The following is a 13,037-nucleotide window of genomic DNA, read 5'->3' as shown; positions in this document are numbered from 1 at the left end:
CCAAGAACAATATGAATCGACCTCACAAATCTCACGAATCACTCTCTCTATCGGAATCGATATGAAATCAAAGAATGAAGATAAAGTAATCAAGAACACAAGACACACGATTGTTAACCCGGTTCAGCAAGATCGGTGTGATCAAGCCTACATCCGGAACCGAATCAATCCGGCAAATTCACTATCAAGCAAGATGAATCTCAGCTCTAGCTCAAGCTTACAACAATGGTGGTTTCTCTCTCTAAGTCTCTCTCTAACGATAACAAACTCTCGAACAAAGATAAAAGAAGAAGAAGCTTAAAAGAAAAGTGAAACTCAGCGTTTCAATATATCAACGAACCCTCCACTGCAAATAGAAGCTTCGCAATTTAACTTCTTCTTTATGGTTTAGTCAAAATTCTCCAAACCGGAGATAACCACCCAATTCAACTCTTCTCAATGCCGGTTACGTCTAACCAAGATCAAATCAGGAATTGAATCAGAAACCTTCAACAGGTATATTGAGTGATGTACCGTATCGAGGTGATACATACAGTAATAAATTAATAATGATGGAAACCAAATCCCATTGATATAAGAACTGGTTTGACATGGTCCACTCGTTAAAAGTTTAGTAGCCGCAAACTAAGGACGTACGTCCACACACCCCCTTTTCTTACGTTTTGATTAAGAAAATAAAGCAATTCGAAATATATAGCCAAATTGCGAATACAAATTATACAATACTTGTAAACCACTCGGTCCTGTTTTATAATATATCTATTTTGTACACACTTATCAACATCTGTGTATCCAACGACTCCATTTCGTATCCTGCAACAAATATACAATATTGTCTATAATAATAATATTCTTTTCTTTTTCACTAGGAAATATACTATACAAATTAGACAGGGAATTGCATCTTCACAAATAACATAATTATCGTTCACACACACATGCAAGTGTAGTGCGATTAGTTAGAATAAAAGGGTCTAATAGACTAATTAATACTTCAGAATGTTATTTGAAAAACATACTATTTTAGTGCCATACGTACTGACTTTAATCTCACTTTCCAAAACTATATATTTTATATATATGCTAGATATGTAGCATGTATGTCGTATTCATGTGTGTGCACATGGGACATGGATGAGATCGGGGTTTGTTAAGTTTTGTAGATTACTAGATTTATTATATTACCGCGAATAGAAAATATTGCTTTCAAAGCTTAAAAAAATAAAGACAATGGGTATGATTGACCACAGGATCATAGCTAGTTAACTGCTAAAGTTCACGAGACCAGATCTAAGAAAATGTATATATATTTCATTTATGGGTGAAGAAGAAATGGTCAAAAGTCAAAGGTCTTGACCATCAATTGTTCAATCAAGCTTTACACTCGAGTGACTGCAAGTGATCACTATGTAGGTGTTATTTTCTTGCAGTTTCATTTCACATTTTAATTCTTCATACAAAAATTTTAGCATTCCAGCTGAAAATAAAATTTCATATCAATAGATAGTAACAATTGTACAACTACAATTTCTTCGAGCTTGATAGTAAAAATTTAAAATGAATAAATTCAGGAGAAGGTGGTGGCATAATTAATGTTCAACCCTAATATTGTAGGTTTATTCCCAATCCCACAAAAGGTGGTTGAACCCTCTGAACTGCCTTCCCCTATGGGAGTTCAAATAGACTAAAACTTTTTGGTCTATTGGTAAAGTATGCATGTTCTAATAATCTAATAATCACATCGATCAGTATTAAGTATAACTGTATAAGGGGTGGTAAGGATCGACTGTAGAAATTTGGACAATGAAAGGTTAATCCACGATAAAATTCACCAATATATAGTGTTTTGATTTAATAGACAGAAACCTCTAATTACAACAAATACGCCTATATAACAAAAATTATTCGGTATTAAAATCTAGGACAGCAATTCGAACCAACCATCCACAATATATATAGTTGGAAATAATGTCGAGCTGACTTATCTATATATTGATATAATATCCTTTGACCATAATACAATTTCAAAACTCAAATGCTATAAATTAAATTTGTAAAGTTTTGAAAAAGATAGTCATGTCACTTGTCAATGCTGAAAGGAATAAAGGACAAAAGAGTTAGCTATCGTCGGTCCAAGCCAAATGAGCCATGTGTTCGTTTGTGTAATTGTAAGGTCCATATGTAAAATGTATTCCTTGACTTTGAAGTCCGTTGTGTATATTCTAAAGTAGTTGCTTTATAGATTTGTAAGGATATATATACGATTGATGGCATCGGAGCAAATTAAGATATAGAGACCGAAGAAATTCACAATATGATTAGTGGAAAAAAATATATTAGTAGCGTGGTCAAAGCTACGTCTTAAAAGAAACTAACAACCAAACCTAATCCAAATTAACACATAAATTGGAAGAAAGAAAAAAAACAAGTTTTCTTCGCACTAATCCATCTTATCTTTAAAGAAACAAAAGGTGATGTTTTGTATATGAATTTGGTAGATCTCAGCTATATCTAAATGATATACTAGCTAGCAGTGTAGATGTGGTTATAAAGATAATGAAAAGAAAACATATTGTATCTCTAATCGATTAGTGTAAATTAAACTTAAAAAATGAAGAATAAAGGTGAAGATTCGATCTGAGTAAAATGCAGGAGCGCGGGAAAAACAACCTGTTGACTTAGGAAATCAGATGTCAAGTGAGAACATCTACCGATGATTGCGGCATAGGTGAGTTTTATAATTTTTATTTACAAAACCAAAACTTTTTTTTTTTAATTTGCTCCAAGAAGATTACAAGAAGAAAAGAAAAGGTCAAAGTCAACAGATGAGTAAAGTTTGATTTGATTAGAATGGAATAATAATATTTGTAACGCAAAACCCTAAAACGCGTTATTTCAGACCAGACACAAAGAGACAAAAACACTTTAATAAGTCTGAGAAGGGGACAGACAGCTGCTCACTTGCATTGCTTTGCTTCTCTCCAAAATCCCCCTCGTTTTCCGTGTACGCTTCTCTCTTCTTTTTTTTCACTGTTCTTTTCGATTACGATGTTTATCTACAATTCTATTTTCATTTTTTTTTAGACTTTCTATACTAAATATTTATATGTTTTTACATACGTACTTAAGACATTTAAATATTTACAACTTTTATTTGTAGGTTATAAACTTATAAACATCTTTATATGATTCGGAACAGAAGATGTTCTAGTTCGATTTGATGTTTAAGAAATTACAAAATACTTATATGGTCACATAAATAATTAAATTTGATTCACCTTTTACTGACAGATAAAAAAATAATTCTTATCCAAATCAAATAACCACTTTCTTAAACATTACAAAATACTTATATGGTCACATAAATAATTAATTTGATTCACCTTTTACTGATAGATAAAAAAAATAATTCTTATCCAAATCAAATAAATAACCACTTTCTCATAGCATCGTTCAATTCCTATCTAGATTTTCTTTTGGATTGAATTGGTTTTGATTTATCTAAATTGAGCAACTCCTAACTCTTAACCATTACGAATGATGCTATCGTCCCGATCTTATGTATAGCGATATATTTATATTAAACATTTATGATAGTATCGTATAAGTCTATAAGAAAGTCAACTTGAGTCAATTCGAATCCTTAATACGTCTAATGCATCCAAAGTTGAAAAAGATAGGAAAAACATCCCCAAAAATACTAGTATTTCTTTGAATTGTAAAGAGAGTTGAAATTTCATGTCCGTATATGGGATTGTTAGTGGGGAAGAAGCAATAAATTGGGGTTTATCCGGACCAATGCTATGCGCATCCGGAATATCATGGGATCTTTGTAAAGTTGATCGTTATGAGTCTTACGATGAATTTGAATGGGAAATTCAGTGGCAAAAATAAGGAAATTCATTAGCTCGTTATTTAGTACGACTTAGCGAAATGACAGAATCCATAAAAATTATTTTCTTGATTCAACACACTTCCATTGTAGTGTTGTATTAGTGTAGTAGGATTGATCTGTAATATGGAACCATAGGTAAAAACCTTTTGCTCAATACATTAAAGTTGTTAGACCAAATTATGTCTTTTGTGGGAGAGCTATAAATGCATTTACATGTCATTATCGACATGTATATAACCTAAATCTAAAAATAAGATACCATGTATTCCCAAACTATTTTATTTCTAACTGTAACCAGACACCAAACTATTTCAGGATCGTCGAAAGTCGAGCATAATCATCATCCTAAGAAGAATAATGCTTTTGGGATTTATAATGTACAATATATAATATATAGACTCTAGTGTAATAGAAATTATCGGCATAATTAAAGAGTGTAGTTTAAATGAGGCCAAGATGAAGTATATGTATGGAGTAGAAAACAAAGAAATTAGATTAAATTGTGAAAAGAGAAAAGAAGAAATGAAAGTCAATAATTGAGATAGAGGTCAATTTTCAAAGGGTCAACTCATGCCCTAACCATCAACAAAAACTTTTCTCCATTTACATTTTCTTTATTTATTACGTTTGTTTGTTTCTCGTAATATTCTTAATATGGAAACGACGAAAAAACTCAAAATGTTCATAAAATACTCTTAACTTGATAAGTCAGGTTTTTTTACAGAACATTAATAAAAATCACAACCTAAATGGATGACCAAATCATTAAAATAGGAATTATATTTGCTATTTATTATATAATGTCCCAAACTATTTACTATAAAACGTCATATCAGTGACAGGAAAGATGTTATTATTCAGAAAATGAATCTTATTCCTTCAAATGCATATGCACTAATGAGAAAAAATAATAACAAATAAATAAAAAGGTTCGATTTGAACACGATTTTGTTTCTCATTTCCACTTTTTGCTAACAAAAGCATAAGCCGGCACCAATATTGAACCTAAAAACTTGACACAATTTTGAGAAAACGACACAACTTGACTTTTTGGTATTCCTCATTCTTTTACTTCTAGAAACATATCTATCAAGACCACCAGATTCTACATATACTTTGATATATCTGTCACATCCTTAAACAAGTAGTAAGTACTTCAATCGCGGAAGACAAAAGCTGTTCTCAAAACTCGACAGATATGTAGCGAAACACGGAAGACAAACGATAACAATGCTAATGTTCTATTCATAGGTTTGTCGCAGCAACAAAATTTCATCAAGATAGCAAAGCTTAAGAGTTTACAAACAACCGGTTGGGGCAAAAGGTATTCCAATAATCATATCACCTCGTTTAATCCCACACGATTACAATTTGGCTCTGTGGTTCATGAGTCTGCAGCAGCAATAGCAGTAGGGGTAACTTGTTTAACCCTCCTTTGATGAACATCCCAGTTATAAACACGTGCAATAGTTACCTGTCCATTACAAAGTCTCATAGTCAAGAAAGATAAAACTACTATTTACACAATCTTTGAAAGCATCTACATTGATAAGATTTTACGGGTTGCGGGTTGCCTAAATTGCAAATTTGGGTTGCCTGCAAATTTAGAGTTATGTAAACTAAAAAGCAGGCCCCTACTTATTTCTCACGAAATTAGGCGCTGACTCAGCTGAAATGAGATAAATTTACAAGGATCTGTGTACCTGAGTAACTGTGACTTGATCCCTCAAGAACTGTAAATCAGCTACAAGAACCTCCAGGCTGGCTTTAGCATTTTCCAGATTGTTTTTCAGAAGAGCAGTAGCCTATTGGAAGAACAAAGATTAAAAGAACTTATTCTATGGTCCCAGGTGCTAGAAGACTTAAAACTCGAAGAGAATATGTTTTCAGGGTAATGGACCTCTTCACAGGAATATTCTAGCATGACATTAGCTCCCAACCACAAACACACTGAGTCTGTGTCTTCAATGCAGGCCCGTGAATATATTCCTTCAGAGACCTCAAAATCGGCTAAAAGCGCCTACATTGTAAGAAGAATTCCATGTGAGTAAACATTGATGAAGAACACAAGAATCAACAGTAAGTTTGTACATCAAAAGCAACTTCAATCTAAAAAAGATGAAAAAATTGTGCCCATTACAATCTGTGTCAGTGATACTTCCAGCAAAGCTAGAACTATGTTCCTCGACACAACATGTTCTGCTGTCACCATCAAACACGACTATAAGACAATAATTTAAGGGCCAATAGGAAGAATAAAGCTGATTGGAGATAATAGACATATTCTTTGTAACCAATCAACCTTGATCTTCAAAAAACAGACTTTCAAATGCAATAAGGCTTATGAGGTTCTAAGGAAATGTTTTAAAGTAAGCCTAACTCACACAAGAAAAGAAACAAATCTTCACATGGATACAAAGTTGGCATTCTAACATTGGTAAGAAATCAAAGCACAACAAATTTCAACCTTATAGAATATCCAATTTCAAATAACAATGTTAGTACACTTATATTTGGTCACCATCCATCTCAAAAATAGCAGCAAGACACTGATCACAACATCACAACTAAAACGTAGCATATATGCAAAAAAGCCAGTGAAGAAAGACTAGAAATGAAAAAACGACGAACCTCACCAGTACCCTTCCTAGCTTCCAAAGTGGCAACAACCTCTAAACACTTTTCAATATCTGGGATTTTAGCCTGCAAGATTCTATCACTACTGTAAGACATTATCACACATTAAGGATCCACCTCAAAAGCTAGAGACAACAAATAAAAGGAGAAGTGGACCTGAAGATCCCTTTGCTGAGCAAGAAGCTTCATCTCAACAACTTTATATTGCTGAAGCCTAAAATCAAAGAAAACAAAATCACTAATATGAGCGTTGAAGTAAAAACTAGATCAGGAGTTTTTTGGATATGAGCTACGAAAGAACAACATGCCCAGATAAATGTATAGACTTAAAGAGTGAAAATGAGAATCGAGAGTGAGAGAGAATATGAAAAGGGGAAACCTTTCTTGATGAAAGGCGAGAGCAGAGTTAGGATCGAGGCCAGACTGAGAGAGATAAGTCTCCACATCTTGGATGAATTTGGCGGCAGGAATCCCTCTTCTCTCTGTCAAATCGCCACCGCTTCCACTTGGTGAAGAAGACGACATCTGCGAATCGAATCGGAATCTCAATCTCAGTTTCCGATTTGGGGATTTAGGGTTTTTAAAGCTTCGACACTTGCGTTCTCGATTGTACTTTTCGACTCTTGGGACGAGACGAGAGAGAGAGAGAGAGTGAAACCAGCGACGAACCAAGGAGTGGTCAGCAACACGACGCCGTATCAATAACTGTCAAACGACGCTGTTTTTTCAGTGGGTTTAAGGCCTAACTCATTATGAACCAGCCCACTATTTTCTCTTTTAACATTTATTTATTGATTAATCTGAATTCGAATTAATAAGGATGTAAATTATATGGGATGTCAATGTTCTATAGGTGCTCCGTGCTCGTCTAATCAATTTGATCGCATATGCGTAAGCAGACAACTATTTTAAGTTTTGCATCACTGGTTTTATATTTTGAGTATTATCTTTTTATAAAGATATTTTGAGTCTTGTCACTGAACCTAGTAATGCTCATTCAAAATATCGAAAATTTGTATTTATATTGGATCATTTACTAATTACTACATATAATTTTAAAAACAGCATTGGATATGCACCTGTATTGTACAAATAATATATTATCTTGTCTAATGACATGTTCTTTTTACGTCAGATTACTTTATTTGCTTACATCACAAATATAATATATATATATATATATATAAGAAAAATCAGAAAATGTCATTAAAGGTAAAAACCAATCGAAAAAATGGTTGTGTAATGATGGACGGAAAAACTTCCCTCCAGGTTCGAGAACGGCGGAAGGAGTAGAAAATAACTACGGAGATGACTATACAAAGTTATTTTTTGTGTGTCTTAGTTTTATTTGTTTGTTTAACGAAAAACATAATGTAATAAATACGAAACAAATAATTTATCAGAATTATATCGTCGTCGCCAATTTGTTTTCTAGATTAGGTCTCCGTAAAATTCATGAGTTTAAAAAATATATGTCATATTTGAAGTAGTATTCTAAATATTTTGTACTTTTAAAATTGGATTTAGAGTTAAACACTTCATCTTACAATATAATTTAATTGTATATTACTTTAAAATTAAATTGACAATTAATCCTATGCCCTCAACCCTAATGAGTAAGGTTATAATTTTCATATCAAAATAGTATGTGCATTGTATTTTCATATCATACTTAGTATTAACATAATGAAAAAATTAATAAAACATAATTATCAAAGTAAATAAATTGAAAACTAAAATCGTCTCATATTTGAAAAACTAATATTATCTTAAATATATTTAATCCATATATTTTAGTCTCTATGCAGTAAAATTACTACATGTCCAAATAATAAAGAGAAATTTAAAAAATGCCTAATTCCCATACCATTCCCTTTTTTTTAAATGCCTCTTTTAAAAAATCTTCTCCAAAGTGCTTCTAAAAATTGAGATCAACTCAAATAAGTGTGTAACCTTATAAGAACATACACAAACTATCTTTAGACATGTAAAAAATCTTATAAATATCCTATAAATATCGTATAAATACTTTATAAAAAGCCTGGTAAAGCCTTTTAAAATACCTTGTAAAACCTTATAAAAACTTTTTTATACTTAAGAAAAACTTGGATCGAGAGTCTCCAATCATCAAGAAGTACCTTCTAAATCTTATAAAACTTTATAAACTTTTCTGATTTGATGAGGGATATTTTTGAAAGTGGATAGCTAAAAGGAGTATTTTTCAAAAAATGACACAATAAAACCATTTTCGCATAAATCTTGACTAATTTTAAATAAACCTATACTAACATTATCCTAAATTAATAAAGAATCATATAAGCTCATTATCTTTTCTCAAGTTCCTTATGATATCTTGAAAATTAGAAGGCAAATATCATAATCTCAAGAAACTAAAAGAAGAATATATATATGCACAATACCTAATATGTTCTAAGTTATACACATGGATTTTTTTAAAAACAATTGGCCTCGTAGTTACATTATGACAAAACAAAAGAGAGATAAAATATGAGATAGCTTATAAAATTTTCATGTGGTTTTACCTTATAATATGTAACATTCTTATAAAAAGGAACAACATCATTAAAAATGAGAAAACAATACAATAAAAACTGAATGTGTTTCTCTCTATTGTTGACACCTCAACTTTTTAATTGAAGGAGGAGTTAACACATCAGTTAAAACAGTTAGCCAATTAAATTATAAGGATTAATACAGCTCAAGATTTTGTCCAATAATAATTCTTCTCCATTCCACATCATTCCTTCTGCTTTCTTTTATGGGTCCAGCCCAATTATTATGGTATCCAAGAAAAACAGTAAAAGAACTCAAATTAACCTGTGTATGGCAACTGAGGAAGGTGACGAGCAACGCACACTCAACACCAGAGGAAAGAAAGAGGACATCGAAACCCTAATCGGATGTCATCCAAAGAAAAGAACAATAGTCTCCAACCATGCTTGAAGCAAGTGAAGGCTACGAGTCTCTCATACTTGATGCTATGTTTCAGATTTGGCTGCCAAATTGAACCTTAATATTCCAGTCTTTTTCTGTGTAGAAATTCTAGTCTTTTTCCTTGTCGCCATCAGAAAACTCTGAACCGTTGTTGTTATGAAACCTGGTGCTGGTGGGATCATGGCGGGATTGAATCAGGGATATAGTGGTAGTAGTTCGAGTGAGTCAGCTGTGGAGAAGACTGTGTTTAAGATAAAATTGAAGTCTTTTGATGATTAGGCTAAAACAGTTGAGAAGTTTTACAGATTTGGATTTAGAAGAAGCTAGAACATTGGTGCATAAGACTCATGAGATTTGAAAGCTAGATTATGTGGCATAGATGCGAGTTTTTTCTAGAAAACAAAACTATAAAAACATGTTTACAACGATTACCCTATGAATTATGATATTTAAAAGTACAAAACAAAAGAAATTATAAAAAAAAATTTATATAAACAAACCCGCAGCGTAGCGTGGGTACTAACCTAGTATCCTATAATAGCTTTAAAACAAATTTTATGGACAATTATAGTACACACTCCATAAACTTCCAAAATAACATTATTTGACACATTTTAAAAAAATTAGGTTTGGATTCTATATTTTACATTTAGGATTTAGTTTTGAAGGGGTAGGGTTTTGTATTTAGAATTTAGAGTTTAATTTTAAAAAAATTAATTGGAAATATGGTGCTATATTTGGAACTTTAGAATTGATGTGCTAAATTTGTTATTTTGGTTTATATGTTTCCGTTATGTATGTTAATGGATGGTTTATGTTATTTGAAGTTGGATATGTTGGTTTGTTGTTGGGTTATTGTTTGGTCTGTAATTAAATATTAATTATATTATTATTATTATTATACATAAAAATGAGTATGTTGTTTCACTTTGGTATTAGAGCCCTTACGGTTCTACGACGGGTGGCTAAGGAAATAGTTACGCGGGTCTGAAAATAGAAGGTTTATAAGAAAAGTTAATTTGTCTATATTACGGTTGGTGACGCGGTAATGGTACCTTGCAATCAAGAAAAGAAGAGAGGACTAAGTAAATGATCAAAGGAAACTAAATATAATCCTAACGCTAATAAAAGAGAACAAGACAAACAATTTTAACACATAAAGCCAAAAACAAAAAGTAACCAATGATTGGTTAGAGTAGTCACTAAAGGCCAAGATGACAACTCACCCATAGACTACAAGGTTTAAAGATGGCTGTCCACGTCCACATGTGGTGGCCTTAACCAAAAGAACTTTAGAGGTGGCTAATCCTCTATCATACAAAAGGAAACTAAACCTAGACCACACAATATTTCAAAAACGTGGTTTTGACCACTTTTGAAATTCAAAACGCTTTTGGCTAAGATTTAAAGAGCAAAAAACAAGTGGTAGAAACCAAGTGACTTTTACCCCAAAAATTTACCAAGCAAAAGGTTTGAAAACGCAATAGAGCAACAAGGCAAAAGCAAAAGCTGATCTAACACCCTATAACAACAAAACGAAAAGCAACACAACCTAAAACAGATCTAGCACAAACAAACTAAGAACACTCAAGAACACAAACAAGAACAAACAAGAACACAACAAGAGAACAAGATAGAAACTAACAACCTAGAGCACAATGAATCCAAAGGATGATAAAAGATGCAATTTTTTTGGGTTTTTATGAAGATGCAAAACAGAAAAGTAAGAATAGATACAACCTTGTAAGAACTTTTAGCTCTGATACCAATGATGTGAGCGCGGGTCGCAGTCGTTTGCGGAGACATACGGATGGACGGTTGCTACGGACGGACGGACAATTGCTGCGGATGGATGATCGCTGCGGATGATCGCACGGTCGTTGCGGACAGTCGGACGCGGATCTCTGGTTGCGGAACGACGTATAGTCTCCGAACTGGTCGGTTCCCTTCAAGGCTTGATGGGACAGAGGGGATCGAGCGATAAGAAACTCGACTCGGCGATCTCCAGAAATGATGGACGGATGGATAGGACGTCGCGTACGGATGATCGGACGGTAATTCGGATGGACGGTCGAACGCAACGGATGGACGGATAGGAGAATGTCTCGGTAAGAAACTCGACCCGATCGATTCTCAACAAGATGGATGGAAGGGAAGCTACGTACGGACGGAAGTACGGATGCAGCGGACGGAACGGTGGATCGATGCGACGACTCACGAGAGATGGCTCGGCTCGTGATACGGTCGGACTAGGAGATCACTGTTCGTGAATCTCCTAGGGATTCCTTCAAGCTTAGTTCCAGACTAATTTGCGAGAAAGGAGAAGGGAGAGACAAGAAACAAAGATTCTCTCTTTGTGAAATTAATTCTATATTTAAGTCTAAAGGACCTAAGCTAGCGGCTTTGGGAGCTTAAATAGTGTAAGGGTTTAAAGGGAACTAGGGACATGCGAACTCGCTTTGGTCCGCACACGTTGCCCTTGACGCGTCTCCACAGACGGTGAACACGTCGCCCTCTACGTGGTTTAAAAAGGTCCACACACGTCACACTATTCCAACGTTCACATGGGAAGAATCTAGAAATGTTCAAAACGCAAAGCCTAAAGGAAAAAAGACAGAAAGAAAGGCTGCGTCCTTAGGCTGAGTGCGAATGCACATCATTGATGTTAAACGCGGTGTTGCATGCATCCTTGGGTTAAACGCGGTGTTGTGCGTCAGCACTCGTCGCCTCGTTAAAACCTTCTCCGGTAAACCTCATGGGAAAACCCCGAAGTAAGGAAAAAGAGTACGAGTCATGATCCTGACGTCTTTGGCGCCCTCATCCTTGGGTAAGGACGAAGACCATCTCGTCGATGGTTGCCTTGGCCGAGTCGATCTCTTGGTCTTCTTGGACGAATGCTTGGACGAAGTGGTTGATCTTGTGTCTTGAAGTCCTGGATGAGTTCTTGGTCCGAGTGGTTGTACCGGGAATGATCCTAGGCATGCTTGCTCCAAGTTGTCCCGCGGGTGATATGAGTGTCCGAGAGGTGTCTAGGTCTGGCTCGAGCGTCCTGGATGCGTTTTCGATCCTGTGCTCACATCAAGGAGGACAAGCGATGAAAAGGGACTTGAGCTTGGGCGGATGATGCCAGATTGGAGCATGTCCGAAACCTGCTTCTCAATCTCGTCCTTTTGAAAATAAGTGTAACGATAAGGACGAACATTGATGGGATTAGTACCTTCCTTAAGGTTGATTCGATGTTCGATGGCTCGAGGTGGAGGCAAGGCCTGTGGTCGTTGGAAGATATCTTCAAATTCAGTTACCAACACACGAATATCATCGCTCAACGGCTTCAGCTCCGTCGTTGGCTCCGTCGCACATATCGCAAATAAGGTTTGTCCCTGACGACGCGCCTTCTCAACATTGTGGTGAGTAGTTTGTTGGATCACTGGTGGATAGAGCCCTTTAAGCAGAATGTGTTTGCCTTGCCAATGGAATTGAAGGGTTTGGGCTTTCCAATCACATACATAGGCCCAAGACTCTCTAGCCATTGGACCCCCATTACAAAATC

General features: G+C 34.7%; 1 protein-coding gene across 1 annotated transcript; it reads right to left on the bottom strand.

The window, feature by feature from the left end:
* Window positions 5,029-7,202, bottom strand: LOC104723926 (probable prefoldin subunit 3). The gene is made up of 6 exons (XM_010442360.2): window positions 6,912-7,202; window positions 6,689-6,746; window positions 6,527-6,598; window positions 5,796-5,915; window positions 5,599-5,700; window positions 5,029-5,369 (listed from the first exon to the last, which is right to left on the bottom strand). The coding sequence occupies exons 1-6, from the start codon at window positions 7,055-7,057 to the stop codon at window positions 5,280-5,282; spliced, it is 588 nt and encodes a 195-aa protein (XP_010440662.1). The 5' UTR covers window positions 7,058-7,202; the 3' UTR covers window positions 5,029-5,279.

Source organism: Camelina sativa, chromosome 2 (genome assembly GCF_000633955.1).
Source record: "Camelina sativa cultivar DH55 chromosome 2, Cs, whole genome shotgun sequence".
NCBI lineage: Eukaryota > Viridiplantae > Streptophyta > Magnoliopsida > Brassicales > Brassicaceae > Camelina > Camelina sativa.
The sequence above is the reverse complement of the archived record's forward strand: the minus strand, read 5'-3'. Positions and strand labels throughout refer to the sequence as shown.